The 21,321-nt window shown below is 42.9% G+C and overlaps 1 protein-coding gene across 2 annotated transcripts in view; it reads left to right on the top strand.

The window, feature by feature from the left end:
* LOC140191143 (PDZ domain-containing protein GIPC1-like) overlaps window positions 1-21,321 on the top strand; it is a 61,080-nt gene that overhangs the window by 13,237 nt on the left and 26,522 nt on the right. For both annotated transcript variants that reach the window (XM_072248267.1, XM_072248266.1), the window contains 2 exons: window positions 535-720; window positions 10,460-10,640. In XM_072248267.1, the coding sequence (XP_072104368.1) occupies window positions 535-720; window positions 10,460-10,640 (367 nt within the window). The remainder of the gene's footprint in view (window positions 1-534; window positions 721-10,459; window positions 10,641-21,321) is intronic.

The raw sequence follows: 21,321 nt of genomic DNA, 5'->3' as shown, positions 1-21,321 counted from the left end.
TTTCATTCCTTGTGGGGTATGGGGGTAATTAAAGTCACAGGTCAACCACAATTCTACCATGTGGTAGAATGGGCTTAAGGGAATGAATGGCTTTGGAAGCTTAATACAGTATTTGAATATGACGTGATAGGCTGTATTTTTGACTGGCCCACTGGAACACAGTGTCAACATTTAAAGTTGTTGGGCAGAGCAATGGAGAGGGTATTTCCATTTGTGCTGGAGACCAGAACTAGGAACCCAAGTGTTTGTCATTTAAATGATATAAATCTATTTGGGTATTTAGCATAAATTTCTTCAACTGATGGGATTACGACTATATCAACAGAAGATTTTTGAGTTGAATGAAATAGTTGCCGTGAGAAGAAGCTAAGTAAAATGAGGTAGAAAACTCAACAGTGTACTGTCAGGATTAGAAATGGCAAGTAGAGGCGTAGTACTGCATTATGAACGAAATCACTTTCAGCAATTATTTTCCTGCTATGGACAAAATATTGGTTGAAGTGAACTTGTATGTGTTCCTCTGCTTATTAACAGATCATGTTCTGCACTTTGAACACCCATAAAGTGGACATGGACAAGCTCCTGGGTGGCCAGATTGGCCTGGAGGATTTCATCTTTGCCCATGTTAAGGGGCAGAAGAAAGAAGTGGAGATCTACAAATCAGAAGATGCTTTAGGGCTAACTATCACTGATAATGGAGCAGGCTATGCATTCATAAAGGTGAGTTCAGGATGACATAAAAAGTTTTTGAAGGTTTTGGATTGTATTTTGCCTTTTTATCTCACATTGGAATGCAGTCTAGAGAGAGCAATGCAAATGACACTCCGTTTGCAAATGACTTGTGCCTTGGTTTTGGATATTTGCATTCCAGCATGTGCAGATGATTTCACTTTTATAAAATGTGGGCACTTTTGGGAAGATCTGTGTTCAATGTCATTCCTAACATGAGAAAATCTGCAGATGCTGGAAATCCAAAGCAACACACACAAATGCTGGAATAATTTAGCAGGTCAGGCAGTATCTATGGGAAAAAAAGTAAACAGTCGATGTTTTGGGCCGAGTCTCAGCCTGAAATATCGACTGTTTACTCTTTTCCATAGATGTTGCCTGGCCTGCTGAGTTCCTCCGGCATTTTGTGTGTGTTGCAATGCCATCTCTAATTGCACTTAAATTGAAACAGTTAAGTTTACAGCCTACAGTCTTCAATTGATTGTGCCAAGTAAGTGATGTGCTCTGTTTCAGGGGCTGGTCTGTTTCGTTTACAGTATTGTCATTCAATCATACACATATACAGCTAAATGAAACAACAATCTTCATGGACCAAAGTGAAAAACACAGTATATATTATCATGTACTGGACATAAAATAAGACAATAATAGATTAAAAAAAAGTATTCTGTAGGTATGCAATTAAGTGCATATATGACATTTAGTTAAATATACAACAGTATTGCTGATAGTGCCGTTGTCATAAATAATGTATACTGGGTGGTAGTAGGGTGTTCAGAGTCTTGCAGCCTGGAGTTAGAAGCCCTTACCCAGCCTAACAATCTCTGTTCTTGTACTGCAGTACCTTCTGCCTGATGGTAGAATGGCTGAGAGATTGTGGGACAGAATTGAAGGGTTGAGGGATCTGTGAATACAGAGCTTCTGATGTGTTCTGGATGGGGTGGGGGGGGGGGGGAGAGACCTCGATGGTTCACTCAGCAGTCCTCGCAATCTGTTGAAGGGTCTTGCGATCAGATACCGTGTAATTCCCATACCTGATGGTCCTGAAACAAGTAGCATCTCATCCTAATTGCAGCTGCGTGGCACATCTGCATACATTTTGTATGGTGTGCAGCTTGCATTCCTGCCCTTGCGAAAAGGACTTTTGCATGGTGCCACTGAGAGCCAAATTCCTAGCAGTAATGTACTTGAAATCCACAACCAGTCCTGCAGGTTTTGCAGACCTAAGCGGAGCTGGTCTTTCTGGAAGAGGCTTGAGAAAGTAAACTCTCAAAAACTAAACAGATTCTTAAAGCAAACACTCAGGATGTCTAAATGGTAATTGTCCCAATGTTCATCGTAAGCAATAACTTTTACAATTGTAATTGTGACGTTGGTGTGGTCTTGTGGAAGGGATCACAGATTTAATATTGTAGGGTATTGTGGTCTGCAATGAAAGGGTAAAGAACTCTCTCAGTAATTCAGATCTTGCTCTTAATTTTACTTGATCCTCAGCATCCCCCAGTGTTTGGCTGGTTGTGTACCCCTTATTAGAAGCTGTTCTATTGGTGTGATCTCTGTGCTGCATGTTTTCAGTATTGATCTGGAAAATCCTTGCATTATCTTTCTTGTTAAATCTTACCTTTTAATTGAGCTACCTAATAGTCCTCCTGGAAGTGTTTTGGAGATGCATATAGGTTGTACAGTTGGTTCCTTCTGAACGTGGTAGTACTGAACATCACCATTGGGTGGAGCTGCTGTACATGAAATGGTGCTGCTGCAAGAAGTTAGGAGTGATGCCACAGCCATTAATTCAGGCCTTGCAAGTTGCTTTCTGTTCAGCTATATTGTCATGGAATACAGCTTGTGGCCTATGGGTTGCCTGTTCTTGTGAGGTCTACTTGTCATCTGCTCACTCATTGTCCTAAGCCTGACAGCAGGCCTGCCAGCAATTCCTAGGAGCTGCGGTGACAGCTGCAGTGTCTTGGAACATGCATTCCCATCATGTGGAGACCAAGAGTAGTTCTCTGGGGGTTGTGACTGCAGAATGCAGACTCGTCACCCCTCCAGTTATGCCTGGAAGGGGTCAATACCCAGAAGGTTATCAGGCCTGATCCAGGTATATACAGCAGACTGGGAGGTTGGAAATTAATGTGCAACACTGGAATTCCACTAAGTCTGACATCTCTTGTTGAAAAATTATGCCCAGCAAATCAGTACTGGGGGTAACAATACTACTTTTTGTGGAAACTTCTAATCCAGAAACATTTGAAACCCCCTTTTGCTGGGTGTCACCGGAAATGCAGTTTGTTAACCCCTCGCTAACAGCCACTGGATTCTGTGGCAAGAACCCACCTTTCACCAGCTTTGTATGTCAGACAGTACATGACTTTGGTCCTGCTAACTCCGTGCAGACAGGATGTCTCGCCCACCCAGACCCCAGTTTGTGTGAATGCTGTGTGATTTACTACCCTGCAATAGCCAGTCAGCATGAAATAACAGATCGCACACTTCGTACAATTATAAAGAAATATATCTGGGAATGTTAACTTAACTAAAGAGTTTGTAAAGAAGAAAAAAAAACAAAAAGGGCCCATTATAATTAAACATTCAAATGTGCACTGGTTGGAGCGGAAATCTTCCAAAAGCCATATTCACGATCCTCGCCAGGCCTCTGTGCCTGGGCTCCATGGAATTGTGTTTTCCCATCAGATCGAATCCTATGACCGGTCCTCTCCAGCGCCTTCTCTCTTTATCTCCCGCTGAACAAAGACCTACCACTGGTGTCAGTCATATAACTGCTCCCCAGCATTCCTTAGATCCTTCTTCCTGTTCCACTCTCCTGATTGGATGGGCCATTTTCCTAAGCATCTCTCATCTCCAACAGTAACCCAAACTCTGCTTCTTCAGAAAGACCATTCCATGAAATACCCTGCAACATTAGCAGTAAAACCTTTTCCAGGGTATTACACTCACCCCCACCAAAATATCATGTCCTCAGACTTGAAATAATCCTCTCATTAATAATATAGTTTTCAAAGGAATTTCATGACCTCAGAACCTCTGATCCATGTGTAAATGGTAGTGACATATCTCACTAGGTGCAACATTCTCTTCCCTCAGTGAGACATAGCCCATCCTATCTGGAGGCTTCCTGACTTTTTGAAACCTCCTTATCCCATCATCTACTTTAGCTTTGGACACTCTCTGAGATTTTTCCTGTCTACGTGGAGAGTCCACTCCCTGTCCATTACTCGTGCCTTCTGGCAACTCGGGTCTTCCGTCACTTGGCTGAGCTCGGCTTCATTCCCAGACACTCTGGAGCCCAATCTCTCTTCATTGTCCAGCCACAAGCCTGCCTGTCCACTGCTAGTCCTCCCTGTTTTGTCTCCATCAGAATGGGGAGGTTTGGGCATCTCCTCGTCAATTATTGGGGAATTTGCATAGGGTAGCAAATGCCATACTCCCATTTCCTCGTTCTGTAGGTCTGTGCCACATTCAGTGGTGAACTCCCTTCCAGGCCTTTCTATTGCTTGTCCTTTTGTTCTCCCAATTTGCCACAGAATTCTCTTACTAGGTATAGGGTCCATGTCAGGCTCTGGGTCAACACTTACCTCTTGTCCCAGAGGTGGTTCTGATGGAGAATCTTGACAGGTCCATTCCCATCCTTTGGTTTCACCTGGGAAACTGGTAGGTTTGGCATTTGACTCTCCACTACTTGAGGCGTAGCCACCCAGCAATCAGCCAGCTTATGCTTTCCTGGTAGCCCCAAATTCCTTGAGAACTCTGTTGCAAAGCATCAGTTGGGAGAACCTAATCTTTCGATCATGTATCCTCTTAGTTCCTTGATCCTGCTTGGTTGTAGGGACCTTTGCTAGATCATGAGACTTTTGCAATTCCCTCCTTCACCTACTTCAGATAGGTCTTCTGTGGCAAATCTTCACCATCAGTCCCAAAACACAGTTATACAGGCAACCTTGTTTCACGCCCAAAGCTGAAATAATATGGTGAGTATCCAGTAGCTTCATTTTGTGTACAATTGTAGCAGTGGACCAAATACCCAGTATGCTGACTCCATTTGTTCTTGCTGATCTCCAGGGTTCCGAGCATGTTTAGCAATGTCCGATTGAACCTGTTGGGCTGGGGATCACCCTGAGGGTGATGAGGTGTAGTCCTCAACTTCTTGACTCCAAGCATACTCAGTAACTCGTGTATGAGCCTACTCTCAAAATCCCTTCCCTGATCGCTACGTGTCAGTCTGGGAAGGCCATAATGAACCAAATACTTCTCCCATAACACTTTGGCCATGGTGGCTGCCCTCTGATCCTTTGTAGGAAAAGCTTGAGCATATCTGGTGTAGTGATCAGTAATAACCAAGATATCCACCGTTTTGCTGGAATCAGGGTCTATAGAGAGGAAATCCATGAATACTAGATCAAGTGGCCCCCACACTCTGCAAATGTGATAAGGGAGCAGCCATTGTAGGCAGCGTCTTCAAATGCAGTGAATGCAGACTTGCAATACTTGTTGACCTCAGGCTTCATTCGGGGTCAGTAGAACTGATTTCTGACCAATCCATAGGACTTGTCAAACCCCAAATGACCTGAATCATCATGAAGTGACTTCAATACAATCCTTTGTTACTTCACACGCAGAACCAACTGGTAATGCCGAGGCCTGTCTGGAAGAGATATGACCCGGTGTGGAACCTGGTTCGTCAACTCCAGTTTATTCCATCCTCTCAACAGAAGAGATATGGCAGGGTGTTTCATCTTCTCAGCTTGGGCTGTACCTCTTTCTGCAACAGCTGACCAAATGGTACCGATACAAGGGTCATCTTGCTGCGTGGTGGTCACTTCCTCTGGACAACTCAGGCAACTGCTTAGTATTTGGAGGGATCAGGTGGCAGTAAGCTTGTGGAATGGCACAACCATAAGCTCCCGAACGATCCACCGCTCGATCCTGCCCTCGCCTTGCCTCTGACTTTTCTGAGAGGGAAAACTGGGACATTGCTTTAACTCCAGGTGCAGGAATGCTCTCCCACTCTCCATTTTTTTCCAGCCCTTCATGCGCCTTTTGGGACAAAGCATCCGCATCAATGTTCCGGCTCTCCGGCTGGTTCTTCAGGCTGAAATCATCGGCAGACAACGCCGCCAACCAATGATGGCCTGTGGTGTCTAATTTCACCAAGATCAGGATATCAGTCAATGGATTGTTGTCAGTCCTCACCTCGAACTTGGCACCATATAGATAATCACTTAACTTATCCACCACAGACCATTTCAATTCCAGAAACTCCAATTCATCATTACAGTCATCGGGAAAAGATGTTCCATCGACATTCCCCACCTGAAAGTGACCTCCCTCTCAGAGGTGTTCCTGACGATCCTGGTCATCCTGTTTGCCTGTACAATCGACAACTTCTGCGGTTCGGCCTCACTGGTACCCCAGCAGGTAAACGTGATTCCTCTTCGTGGTCTTCTGGAGCCTCAGCATCAGGCATTCCGGGGAATTTGGCATTTCTTGTCACTCTGGCTACTTCCCCATAACACAACAAGTTTGGTCTGGGTGTACCACACAGTTCCTCATTTGTGCTTATCATCCAGCCTAGAACATCCTCAAAAACAGCTCTGAATGCAGGGTGAATGGACGATGTTTTCAGAAAGCTCTCTCCAGCTTTCTCCTTGCAGGCTCACACTAGCCTCCTCACAATAGGAATATTTGTTCCCACAAGAATTTAAGCTTCACCATTCTTGACCGGGACGTATCAAGGACCACATCTGCCTCTGAAAATTCTCTACCAGTGGCTGTCTTTTCACATTATCAGATCACTGGCACTCATCCAGCATCTGACAGGTCTGCTGCACCCAAGTCTCATTCCTCCTCCCCCTTGGGGGGGGGGGCTTCACTCCCAAGAACATCCTCAGTCTACAGTAACTTTGACTTTCTGCCAGTGCACTTTGCCATTTATCTGCCAAGAACGAAAGGGCCAATACCAGCTCAGAATTTTCATCCCTCGCTGGAGGACTCATTAGATCTTCCACTCCTTCCCTTTGCTCCACAGAAATGAGAGCTACTTGTTTTTAAAGTCTCCGCCCTCAGCTACGGGAAACTTGGCTTCCAATTTGGCACTTTGCCTACACTTCCCTCTTTGAAAATATGGCCCTGCCTCTCTGGGTACTCCAATGGTACGAGGCAGATCGACTCCCATAACATCAGTGCTAATCTGAACTATAAAGGAATCTTTGCCTGCTGTTTGACCAAACTGCCACTCCATGGTTGTAACTTCATCTAAAGCGTTAACAGTGCTCATAACCCCAGTCAGCAATTCATCTGGGCTGAGGATATCTACCCTGCTCAGAACACAAGCCTTAGCTACAGGTAACCTCTTTGAATCGCACCAACGTTTGACCCCTGCAGCGTCCGTAAGCACATATCTTAATCACTTTCCTGGACAATAGTTAACCCAGACTTAAACGCAAACCCACTTAATCAGTTCTTGGGGCAATCGTGCAGTGTTCAAAGAATTCAATCCCGGATGAGCCCCCACAATGAAACACCCTTTTACTGGGTGTCTCTGGAAATGCGGTTTGTTCGCCCCTCGCTAACAACCATTGGATTCTGTTGTGAGAGCCTACTTTTCTTCGGCTTTGTGTGTCTAGGGAGTATATGACTTTGGTCTCACCAAATCTATGGTGTTGGGATGTCTTGCCCACCCAGACCCCAGTTTGTGTGATTTGCTGCCCTGCAATAGCCAGTCAGCATGAAATAACAGATTGCACATTGCATACAGTTATAAAGAAGTATATTTGGGAACGTAAACTTAACCAAAGAGTTAATAAAGAAAAAAACAAAAAGGCCCATTATAACTGAACAGTCAAATGTACACAGGTTGTAGCTCAAATCTTCCAAAAGCCATATTCACTGATCCTCGGCAGATCTCTGTGCCTGGCCTCCATGGAATAGAGTCCTGCAGTTGGGTCTCTCCAGCATCTTCTCTCTTCATCTCCTGTTGAACAAAGACCCACCACTGGTGTCAGTCACAAAACTGCTCCCCAGCGTTCTCTAGAACCTTCACCCCATTCCACTCTCCTGATTGGATGGCCCACATTCCTAAGCATCCCTTATCTCCAGTAGTAACCCGAACACTGCTTCTACAGAAAGACCATTCCATGATATCCCTGCAACATTAGCAGTAAAACCTTTACCAGGGTGTTACACACTGTACCAGTTCACTTCCATGTCAAAGGCAGTCATTACCTGCTCACTAAGTGCTTCCTACCTCTTCCAAAGCCACCACGTGTATGATTTTCAACTCCTGTAAAAGACATACCCACTTCCATCTACTACCTAGTGTCACCAATTTTTTTTAGTAAGCCGTTTCCAAATGCTGCCATGTACCCTTACAATCCTTTGTACCATGGATTTGACCTATACCTGTGTCAATATACAGCATCGTATCCAACTCTGTTGTCGTATTTGTTTTACTGTTACTGCAATATTAAGTGAGTAGTTTCTCTCTGACACTAATACTCAATAGCCACTTTATTAGGTACACACGTACATCTTATTAATGTGAATATCTAATCAGCCAATCATGTGACAGCAACAGTGTATAAAAGCATGCAGACATGGTCAAGAAGTTCAGTTGTTGTTCAGACCAAATATCAGTGGAGGAGAAATGTGATCAATGTGACTATGACTATGGAATGATTGTTGGTACCAGACAGGGTGGTTTGAGTATCTCAAATTCCTGGGACCTTCACACACAATAGTCTCTAGAGTTTACAGAGAATTGTGCAAGAAACAAAAAACTTCCAGTGAGCGGCAGTCCTGTGGCCGAAAATGCCTTGTTAATAAGATAGATCAGATGAGAATGGTCAGATTGATTCAAGTTGACAGGTATGGGACTGTAACTCAAATAACCACACGTTACAGTGGTGTGCAGGTGAGAATCTAAATGCACAATATGTTGAACTTTGAAGTGAATGGACTCAGCAACAGAAGACTGTCACATACAGGATTAGGTACCTCCTTTAATAAAGTGGCAACTGAGTGTAATTACAAAAACCCTTTAAGAGAGCTGTTATGGACACATTGGGCTGTAAGGTCCTCTGAATTTCATGATTTCTAGTCATAGTCATACTTTATTGATCCCAGGGGGAAGTTGGTTTTCGTTACAGTTGCACCATAAATAATAAATAGTAATAGAACCATAAATAGTTAAATAGTAATATGTAAATTATGCCAGTAAGTTATGAAATAAGTCCAGGACCAGCCTATTGGCTCAGGGTGCCTGATCCTCCAAGGGAGCAGTTGTAAAGTTTGATGGCCACAGGCAGGAATGACTTCCTATGACGCTCTGTGCTGCATCTCGGTGGAATGAGTCTCTGGCTGAATGTACTCCTGTGCCCACCCAGTACATTATGTAGTGGATGGGAGACATTGACCAAGATGGCATGCAATTTAGACAGCATCCTCTTTTCAGACACCACTGTGAGAGAGTCCAGTTCCATCCCTACAACATCACTGGCCTTACGAATGAGTTTGTTGATTCTGTTGGTGTCTGCTACCCTCAGCCTGCTGCCCCAGCACACAACAGCAAACATGATCGCACTGGCCACCACAGACTCATAGAACATCCTCAGCATTGTCCGGCAGATGTTAAAGGACCTCAGTCTCCTCAGGAAATAGAGATGGCTCTGACCCTTCTTGTAGACAGCCTCAGTGTTCTTTGACCAGTCCAGTTTATTGTCAATTCGTATCCCCAGGTATTTATAATTCTCCACCATGTCCACACTGACCCCCTGTATGGAAACAGGGGTCACCAGTACCTTAGCTCTCCTCAGGTCTACCACCAGCTCCTTAGTCTTTTTCACATTAAGCTGCAGATAATTCTGCTCACACCATGTGTCCTGGGGTTTACTCTGGTTAAAGACAGGCTGGTTGGTGTACAGGGATTTGAAATGCACTGGTACTGAGAGTAGAGAGGGAGAAAATGTGTTTGGACTTTAGGAGGAGGAGGGTGAAGAATGGGAACTGCAGCTCCTGAAAGGGTGTTTCCTCAACATATTTTAAAAAGAACGCTTCCTTGAAAGGCTTGTGCAAATTAAAATGTGGTTCTCAGACACTTGTATTTCAAACCTGGTCCACTCCACAACAAAAATAGCTTGCAACTGCTTCACAGCAAAGTAAAATGTCCTATCCAAGACGAAAGAGATTCTGCAGTCGATGTTTTGTATTGAAATGCTTTGTCGGGATTCCTGATGAAAGGTCTTGGCCCAAAATGTCAACTGTTTATTCCCCTCCATAGATGCTGTCTGACCTGCTGAGTTTCTCCAGCATTTTGTATGTCATGTCCAAATCAAGTTACAAGCTAGGCAAGACAAACCTTCTCTCCACCTGTGAGTTTGACCTCTCTCTCAGCAGCTATTTTCTCTTCACATCTGCCAACCTTTCTCGGGAAGAATCTTGCACACCAGAGATTAGTACCATGGGTGCTTCCCCATCATTGTAGAATGATGGCTCCATAGCTTTTCCTCACTGCTCTAAATTTCCACTCATCTCATTAATGGTTCTGCTGTCATTGTCAATGCCGTCATTCTAGGCTCTTGGTGTAAAACACTCCATTCTTCTCTGCTCCCTTTGACATTGGCAAAGTGACAAAGAAGGTCTTTGCATTTTAGTACAGTGAAGAAACAGGAGAGCTTAACTTCACCACTGCCTTCCTTAACACTGTTTTAATTGACAGAGAATCAAGGAAGGCAGCCTTATTGACCAAGTGGAAGTCATCAAGGTTGGGGATCTAATTGAGGCGATCAACGGCCAGAGCGTCATTGGTTCCCGCCACTTTGAAGTTGCCAAGCTTCTGAAAGGTCTCGTGAAGGGGCAGTTATTCACTTTGCGACTTGTGGAGCCCCTGAAAGCTTTTGGTGAGTGAGTCATCTTCAAATGAAGTTATATCTTCTATCTCTAGATATTTCCTAAAACCCACCCCATGACAAACATCTCCTTGAGTGACTTGATGTCATTTTCTGTTTGACAATGTTGCTATGAAGCACTTTGGAACACGTTCTATATTTAAAGTGCTATTACCTCATTAATCTTTCAGGGACGGTATTGTGGTTAAATTGGTTGATGGAAGTGGGAAACTTGAGCATTCCAGATTTCTACAAAGGAATGTAAACAAATTAATGGGTGAGATCGGTGGTAATATGGGGAACTGAGCTTGGATGCATTGACAGGAAGAGTGGGAAAACAAGGCAATGGATGTTTGTGGTCATAAAGATCTTGGTATCCTCATGCAAGGCATACAGGTACAGCAGGTAATGAAGACTCGCAACATTTTAATCATAAAAAGAATGGAGTAGAAAAGTAGAAAAACGCTTCTACAGTTGTCTGGGACTTTACTGAGATCACATCTGGGGTTGCTGTATAGTGTTTTGGTGTTATGTGAATAATTTGGCAGCACTTCAGGGGAGATGAACATCACAAAAAAAACTGCAGATATTGGAAATCGGAAACAAAACTGAAAATGCCAGAAAAACCTAGCAGGTCTGGTAGCATCTGTGAAAAGAGAAACAGTTAACATTTCAGGAGCTTGCAGAGGAAGCAGATATAAATTAGTTTTACTTTGAGTCGATAAAGCTGGGAAAACCCAGCTAGCTTGCATCTTCCTCTTTCTGATGAAGATTTGCAGATTCAAAATGTTGGCCATTTTCCTTTGCACAGTTGCTACCTAACCTGTTGAGTTTTCCCCCAGCTTTTGTTTTTGTGACAGTGGTTCAGAAACTGGAATGTATGGGTTTACTTGTGAGGAAACACTGTGCAGGTCCAGCTTGTATCTACTGGAGGTCAGAATAATGAGAGCAGACATGATCGAGCACAGGATTGAGAGATTCTGACAGGGTAGGTGTGAGAGGATGTTTTCCCTTCTGGGACAATCTAGAACTAGGAATTTAAGGAGTTAACCAATAAAGACAGTGAAATCATGTGAGGGTTGTGTGTCTGGATTTGTCTTCAAAGAATAGTAGAAGTTTAGTCTTGAGTCTTTAAGGCCGAGACTTTAGATTCTTTAAGGCAGTTAAAGATTACCATGGAAAGATGGTAATACTGTTGATGTTATAGTCAGATTCGCATTGATCTGACTGAATGGCAGAGCAGTTTCAAAAGTCTCTGGCCTACCTTCCTAATTCATATGACTGTGTGTTATTAATTTAAGATTAAGGGGAGTTGACAGGGGCAGATACCAAAGAGGAATTTCGAACTCTGATGTAATTCACCAAGATGCTGCCTGGATTGGAGTGTATGTGCAGTAAGGAGAGGATAGGCAAACTTGCATTGTTTTCTCTGATGCCTCAGAGGCTGAGGGGAGACATGATGAACGTTTGAGATTGATGACCATAGATGGAGAGGAAATGGCCAGTGCCTTTTTCTTAGGGTTGAAGTGTCTAATACTAAAGGGCATGCTTTAAGGTGAGGGGGTACAGTTCAATCACGTGTGGGGCAAGTTTCTGATTTTCACGCAGTGGTGGTGCCCAGAATGTGATGCCGGGGTGGCAGTGAGAGCAAACAGGATCAAATCATTTAAGGAGGCTCTCAGACCGGCACATGAATGTGCAGGGATTAGGGGGATATGAGCATGACGGAGGCAGAAGGATTAGTTTTGTTAGACATTTGATTACTAGTTCAGAATAACATTGAGAGCCAAATGGCCTGTTCCCACACTGTTCTGTGGTCTCAAGGTAGTATCATCATCTTAAGAATGAGTTGGGAAGGGGTTTCCTCACTATAGATTGTGGATCTTAGGAATTTCTACCCCAGTGTTTGATTCTGTCACTATCTCTTCAAAGTTGAGAGAAATTTTTGGCCTACAGAGAAATGAAGAATGAGGAGTACGCAAGAAATGCAGCTAAAGCTAGGAACTCAACCTTGATCTTGAAAAATGGTGCATGCTTGAGACCCCCATATAAATGCTGCTACTTTCAGTCTTGTTGGAAATTCATTCCTTCTAACGGAGTGGGCAGGGTAGGAGTAATTTGTTCCCTATCTTCAATCTGCCCTAAGATTTTATCATTTCATTGAGGCCAGTTCCTCTTCTCCTAACTTCTGTTTGACATGGGATATTAGAGCAAGAAAGAATTTGCAGCCTCCACCCCTACACATCTGATGCTTTTTCTGAAATTATTTCACAACCTAATTTTCAGCTTGTGATTCTTTCTCGCCGTTCGATCAAGTCTGTTTTATTTTCCCTCTCAACCCCATTCTCTTGCCTTCTCCCCATTTTCTTTGACTCCCCTGCCAACCAATCTGCAACCTCCATTTTAAATGTACCCAATAACCTGGCCTGCAAGCCATTTGTGACAATGAATTCCACAGATTCACCACCTTCTGGCTAAAGAAATTCCTTCTCATCTCTGTTCTAAAGAGATGCTGCTCTATCCTGAGGCTGTGCTGTCTGGTCCTATACTCTCCCACTATTGTAAACATCCTCTCCATGTCCACACAGTCTAGGCCTTTTAATATTTGATAGGTTTCACTAGGATCCCCCTTCATTATTCTAAATTCCAACTATTCCAGGTCCTGAGCCATTAAATGCTTCTCATACATGAACACTTTCATTCCCAGGATCATTTGTGTAAACCTCCTCTGCACCCTTTCCAATGCTTGTGTGTCCTTTCTTAGATATGGGGCCCAAAGCTGCTCTCAATACTTCAAATGCAGACTGATCAATATCTTAAAGCCTCAGCATTAAATCCTTTTGTATTCTCGGCCTCTTGCAATGAATGTGAATAGTGCATTTGTCTTCCTTATTACAAACTTGACCTGCAGGTTGAAGAGCTTCTATTAGTGAGCTTCGGTGTTTCCTGGGGAAATCTCTTTCACTTGAGCCTCCTGTAGAAATTGGATGACGGAAAAGGTGGGTGTGTATCTTCTGCTCTTTACCATCCTGAAAATTGCATTTTGAAGTGGGGAATCAAACACCTCTGTCTTTGGAAACCTGCCTGTTCCCTCACCCAAGTGAATCCTCTGTGTTAGGTTGATATTACTTTAGATTTATTATCACCTTTAGGTGTTTACGTGGTAGTTGATTTGTCTCATCAATCATATCATCTTGCAGCAACTACCTATGCTGGTTCATTGAAGAGTTTTCTCTCAGTTCAGTAGCCTGTTCACTTCTTCCACATTGTTTTCCAAATCTCCTTGTCTCTTGTTTTTTTTTAATTTTATTTTTATTTGGATAAGGAATTCACAAATATCATGTACTTTTTTCACACATATAACCTTTTCCATTTTTTTATATGTATAAAACTACAATTATTTATACAGTAAGTACACATTGAGATGATATAAAAGGAAAATAAACATTTCTCCTTGTCTTTTGTAACAGTAAAAGCAATTAGATTCATATGCAATCGATTAAAATTTGGCCAAATATTTAAATGGAATCTGTTGTCATGTTCTCGATCATATTGCGCTTTTATTTAAAAATCTGTCATTTTGTTGAATACCATAACATTTCAAAGACAACCATTTTCATAGCTGCTTTTGCACCAATCCAACACAGCATGCAACCAGTCAAATACTTGAAATGTGGTCACTTGTAATGTCAAAATCTTGGCATCCATTTTGTGCACATGGGAAACTGTATTTGAGTGATGAATAGTGGCCAGCACACCAGATGGAAACCTAGTTTTCTACCAAATGTGCAGGTGTACTTTTGAGAGAGTGGACAAGGACGTGAAAGATAATGACTGCTGCCCTGGAAACCTTAAAATTTTGTGCTCGAACTCTAAACTGGAACTTATTCCCACAAGGTTTGTGAGTATTGTCTGCCAGGCTGCTGCTGCAGAGCTAGCTGTGCAACTGCCAAGTAGGAAGCATCCTCTTTTTGAACTGTTAACAGTTCACTATTTTTCCTTTTTGTGGACAATTTAAATTCTTCCTTCAAGAAGGTGTGGAAGCTTTGATCAGCATTGGGGCTCTATAGCAGTTTTTCACTCTCAGACCTCATTGGGTTTAGTTACTTGAGTCTTTCCTCATTATTTTGAGATCCTGACTTGAAATCATTCCCTTTTTCTGATCTTTGAACCAGGCTGTATTTAACCAGAATACTCATTCAATGTATCAGTTAAGAATTAGTACTGAGAGGTCACAGAACCAGCAGAATGCTACACTCTCGATTATATTGCAGGTTGTCAAATTCAATGTCTTATCAAAATACGTACCTTATTAGGTACACCTGTAAATCTCATTAATGCAATTATCTAATCAATCGTGCAGCAGCAGCTCAATGCAGACATGGTCAGGAGGTTCAGTTGTTGTTCAGACCAAACATCTGAATGGGGAAGAAATGTGATCAAAGGGACTTTGTGGAATGAGAGTGGTGTGTGTATCTTAGAAACTGATCTCCTGGGATTTTCATGCACAATAGTCTCTAGAGCAGAGGTTCTCAGCCTTGTTTAATGCCATAGACCCCTACCATTAACCAAGAGGTTCGTGGGGCTCCAGGTTGGGAACCCTTGCTCTGGAGTTTACAGAGTGGTGCGATAAACAAAGAAGATCTGGTGAATGGCAGTTCTGTGGGAGAAAACGCCTTGTTAGTGAGAGGTCAGAGGAGAATGGCCAGACTGGTTCAAGCTGACAGGAAGGTGACGGTAACTCAAATAACCGTGCATTAAAACAGCAGTGTGCAGAAGAGCATCTCTGAATGCACAACGCATTGAATGCTGAAGTGGGTGGGCTGCAGAAGCCGAAGGCCATGCGTGGCCACTTTATTAGGTATAGTAGGTACCTAATAAAGTGGCCACCATATACTACCTTGATTCATTTTCTTGCAGCCATTCACAGGAAAATGAAGAAATATGATAGAAATGATGAAGAATACTATACATAGGACCTGGTTGATGGCGTAGTGGCATCAGTGCCGGACTTTGGGACGAAAGGTCCTGAGTTTGAATCCAGCCGGTTCCCCTGCACGCTTTCCATCTGGGCTGGGTTACGAGCTGGTGATCTCTTTGGAAACTCACCCGGCAGAAGGCAATGACAAACCACTGTTGTAACTTGCCTCGTACGTGACTTCCGTCTACGTCACAGTGGCGTGGACGGAAGTCGTCCGCTAACCAGAGAAATTCCGGATGCGACGTACTCTTCCTACTGTACATAGACTGACACACTGAAAATGTGCAAAAGAAGACGTTGTGCAAATAAAAACACTGAGAACATGAGTTGTAGAGACCTTGAAAGTGAGTGAAGCTATCCATGGTATGTGAAGGTTGTGGGGTAATGTTCCTGAGCCTGGTGGTGTGGGACCTCAGGCTCCTGTACCCTTATTTCCAGCTAGCTATGTATTTATTTTTGTTTCTTATTGTAAGTTATAGTAATCGTGTATTTGAGATTCTGATTCAAATGTAGCTCATCCTTTGAGCCAAGTCTCTCAGTTCATGTTGGATTCCAGAGACTTGAACTCAAATGCAAAGCTCCTATTGCAGTATGAGAGACTTTGCCATTTCAGAAATAGTGCCTTTGAGACGAGCTGTTAAAATGAGCTACTTTTTACTCTTGTGGTTGTAAGAGATCTGAAAGCATAATTTTGAAAAGCTGGGAAGTTCTTTGGTGTATAATGTTTACCATTCATTCTATATACCAATTCTTATCTGATTAAACTTATTCGGAATCTTGCCGTGTGTAAAATTCCAGCATTGTAGCAGTGATTGCACTTTGCTGTTTGAGCTAAGGAGGTGGTGTCTAAGTGATCCTGTCTGAGGGATGCGGTTTAAGTCAGTGTGACCAGAGGTGATCAGCTTGGAGTATGGTAGTCAGCTCTGCGACACCAATTTGACTGCCTGTAGGAGGAGGAGTAGTGGCCATCAAGTGGCAGACAGGGTAGCAGAAACTACAGCTATCCCATTTCAGTCATTTGCTCATGCACTGCAGGAAGTGTGGTGTACCGGCAAACTGCAGTGCAATTTCAATTAAAAGTCCCCTCCAGAGAACAGTACAACACAAGAACAGGCCATTTGGCCCGTGATGTTGGTGCTGAACTAATTAAGCTAATGGCACCTAAGCCTCTGGTTCACATCCCTCCATTCTCTACACATTCATGTGCCTATCTAGGAGTGTCTTGAATACCTCTAACCTTGGGAGTGCATTCAGAGCATCTGTCACCATCTGTTATGCTATCTGTATTAGAAGTATTCTGCAAAGTAGTGGCATGGGATGTCTTATGTTAACCGAGAGCAGGAGCAGCAGTTGCTGAACACCTTATCTGTAAAAACTTGGCTCTGGTACTGAAAGCATTAGCCACAATTATCTGCGCAGGTTTGTAGGTGAACATGACTTTATTACAAATAGAACTGCTAACTGAGTTGGTATCCTAAACTAATGTTGCAAGGCACAATATCACGGAGATACCTGTACATTGATTTTTGGAGAATCCAATGTGATGTTTTTTCCAGCAATATACAGACTTGCCACCAGGTGGCAGTGTAGTATAGAGGGGAACTACAGTCCTCGGAAGAAGTCTGACGCCAATTAGTACTGTAAACAGAGCTAGTGCATCACACTGGCCCACAGTCAGACTCTTTAGATTTCTGCCATTCTGCGTGTATTTTGATGTTGCTCTCTTTTTGGACATTAGAACAACATTTTTCCCCTCTTTGTCATATTTCTGAACAGTTAATGAAAACTACCTCATTATTCCTTGTTTTTTTTGCACTATTTATTTATTTTGCCATTTATAGTACTTTTACATCTTTGTACAGCACTGCTGCAAGACAGCAACTTTCATGCATATAAGACAATGGTATTAAGCCTGATTCAGAAAATCCCAAGGATGGAAACAGTTGCAGATGCAATACATCTTTATGGGTTCATTTTCCTATGTATTTTACCAAATTACATCATGGACAAGAGTAATGTTTTGTAATCCTTTTTCTACTCTGTGCTCCAACGCCATCTGAAACTGGACTGCTCATAAGACCATAAGACCATAAGACAAAGGAGCAGAAGTAGGCCATTCGGCCCATCGAGTCTGCTCCGCCATTTTATCATGAGCTGATCCATTTTATCCCATTTAGTCCCACTGCCCCGCCTTCTCACCATAACCTTTGATGCCCTGGCTACTCAGATACCTATCAATCTCTGCCTTAAATACGCCCAATGACTTGGCCTCCACTGCTGCCCGTGGCAACAAATTCCATAGATTCACCACCCTCTGACTGAAAAAATTTCTTCGCATTTCTGTTCTGAAAGGGCGCCCTTCAATCCTGAAGTCATGCCCTTTCGTACTAGACTCCCCCATCATGGGAAACAACTTTGCCACATCCACTCTGTCCATGCCTTTTAACATTCGAAATGTTTCTATGAGGTCTCCCCTCATTCTTCTAAACTCCAAGGAATACAGTCCAAGAGCGGACAAACGTTCCTCATATGTTAACCCTCTCATTCCTGGAATCATTCTCGTGAATCTTCTCTGTACCCTCTCCAACATCAGCACATCCTTTCTTAAATAAGGAGACCAAAACTGCCCACAGTACTCCAAGTGAGGTCTCACCAGTGCCTTATAGAGCCTCAACATCACATCCCTGCTCCTATACTCTATTCCTCTAGAAATGAATGCCAACATTGCATTTGCCTTCTTCACTACCGGCTCAACCTGGAGGTTAACTTTAAGGGAATCCTGTACGAGGACTCCCAAGTCCCGTTGCATCTCAGAGCTTTGAATTCTTTCCTCATTTAAATAATAGTCTGCCCGTTTATTTTTTCTGCCAAAGTGCATAACCATACACTTTCCAACATTGTACTTCATTTGCCACTTCTCTGCCCATTCTTCCAATCTATCCAAGTCTCTCTGCAGACTCTCCGTTTCGTCAGCACTACCGGCCCCTCCACCTATCTTCGTATCATCAGCAAACTTAGCCACAAAGCCATCTATTCCATAATCCAGATCGTTGATGTACAATGTAAAAAGAAGCGGCCCCAACACTGATCCCTGTGGAACACCACTGGTAATTGGCAGCCAACCAGAATAGCATCCCTTTATTCCCACTCTCTGTTTCCTGCCAATCAGCCAACGCTCTATCCACGTATGTAACTTTCCCGTAATTCCATGGGCTCTTATCTTGTTAAGTAGCCTCATGTGTGGCACCTTGTCAAATGCCTTCTGAAAATCCAAATATACAACATCCACTGCATCTCCCTTGTCTAGCCTACTGGTAATTTCCTCAAAAAATTGCAATAGGTTTGTCAGGCAGGATTTTCCTTTAAGGAATCCATGCTGAGTTCTGACTATCTTGTCATATGCCTCCAGGTACTCTGTAACCTCATCCTTGACAATCGACTCCAACAACTTCCCAACCACCGATGTAAAGCTAACAGGTCTATAGTATCCTTTTTGCTTCCTTGCCCCCTTCTTAAATAGCGGAGTGACATTTGCAATCTTCCAGTCTTCCGGAACCATGCCAGAATCTATCGACTTTTGAAAGATCATCGCTAATGCCTCCACAATCTCCACAGCTACTTCCTTCAGAACACGAGGGTGCATTCCATCTGGTCCAGGAGATTTATCGACCTTTAGCCTATTCAGCTTCTTGAGTACTTTCTCTGTCGTAATTGTGACTGCGCACACTTCTCTTCCCTGCCACCCTTGAGTGTCCGGTATCCTGCTGTCTTCCTCAGTGAAGACTGATGCAAAATACTTGTTCAGTTCCTCTGCCATCTCCTCATCTCCCATTACAATTTCTCCAGTATCATTTTCTATCGGTCCTATATCTACTCTCACCTGTCTTTTACTCTTTATGTACTTGAAAAAGCTTTTAGTATCCTCTTTGATATTATTTGCTAGTTTGGCCTACTTCTGCTCCTTTGTCTTATGGTCTTAAATACACTGATGTGTGTTCCCTCGGCTTACTCTTTCTGAAGTCCACAATCGGTTCTTTGGTCTTGCATTGAGTGCAAGATTGTTGCTGCGACACCTCTCATCTAGCTGATATATCTCACTGCTGTACGTCCTCTCGTCACCATCTGAGATTCGGTCAACAATAGTCTCTTGTCAGCAAATGTATAGATGGCATTTGAGCTGTGCCCAGCCACATAGTCATGGGTGTAGAGCAGAGCAGAGGGCTAAGCACACATCCTTGAGGTGCACCCGTGCAGTTTATCAGCGAGGTGGAGATGTTATTTCCAATCAAAGTTCTACACTGAACTATGAAAGGACAGATGGTCAAAACCTTGGTCATTAGAAAATAATGTTGGGGGCAGTATAATACTAGGGGCTGGAAACATTGGTGTCAGTGAAAGGATAACTTGCACACTTCTAGTTGCTTGAGTTGGAGATGCTGCATTGTGCTGAAATGTAGCACACTTCTACTCAGAAATCTACTAATACTCATTATCACTACTTTGTCATTTCCTGTCAGTCACGTTATGTACATATACTCCTGTACCTAGTGTCACTTTATATACATACGGTCAGGCTATATATACACACATACTAATCCTATGTATTTATATATGTCATTTGTACAAGGTGTGTTCTATATGCTGCATCAGATCTGGAGTAACAAACATTTAGTTGTCCTTTAGACTTGTGAATGATAATAAGCAGTTGTGAATTTAGGAGTGAGATTAGGTTCTGTCATGCAGCCTTTTTATTGCCTAATGATGGCTGAGACTGGGAAGTGAACAAAATGGTCCCATTATGCAGCATGTTTTTGCCCTTAACGAAGTAAAGCAAGAGACCAAGGATGGCAACACTGGCATTTTGACAGTGGAAAGTTCAGCCACGATCTGTCCTTGTCCAAGGTCAACTCTCAGCTTCCTTTAGCAACTCAATCAGAATAAGATCCCAGGAAAAAAAGTTGGCAGTTTATTTTTCTTTCTGGATTCTTGTCCCCATCCAGTGGCTAATGTTCAGTTCATCTTCAGCGTCGGGAGTGAGATGAGAGAGAGGAAGGGTAATACAGAGCTTTACTCTTGCTGATTGTGGTAAGAAGTAGTTAAAACCTTTAAGTGAGAAGGTTTTAATTTCAATGAGATGTTTTACTCTGAATATTCCAAAATGCTTCACTGTGAATTAAGTATATTTTTTTTAATGTTAGTCACTGCTATGACAAGAGGGAATTGTGATTGAACCCATGCAAATAGGCGGTGTATCATTGTGAGCTGAACTTGGTCTTGGCTGATAGCAAATAATTTGTCCACTGTTTATCATTGAGCTAATCTTGTTATTGCTATGCTTATTACTGGTCCAATCAGGTTAATGTGGTTTGGAATGCATGTTTTTGGAAACTATAATTCCTAATCACAAGACATGGAAAAAATAATAAAATTGCGTTCTGTCCTATCCAGGATCTCTGCACTCTCAAACTCCATGGAGCAGCCAGTTTCTTAAATCACTTCTGCTCTACATTGAGTAACAATTATTTGATCACATTTTAGTGAGTGCAATGTTATGAAAAATATTTTGATTTGGCATTAGTTCCAGTCTTGCATTTGAGAAGACAAATATTAGTTGTATACTGCATGCATACATCACTAATAACTGGAGGAGGAGAAGATGGCGGCGCGACACAGCTCGCAGCGGCCACTCCGGTGAATGATATCTGTTATCTG

The sequence above is a fragment of the Mobula birostris genome, chromosome 32 (assembly GCF_030028105.1).
Source record: "Mobula birostris isolate sMobBir1 chromosome 32, sMobBir1.hap1, whole genome shotgun sequence".
NCBI classification, from domain to species: domain Eukaryota; kingdom Metazoa; phylum Chordata; class Chondrichthyes; order Myliobatiformes; family Myliobatidae; genus Mobula; species Mobula birostris.
Note: the sequence above shows the minus strand (reverse complement) of the source record. Positions and strands in the feature narration are given on the sequence as shown.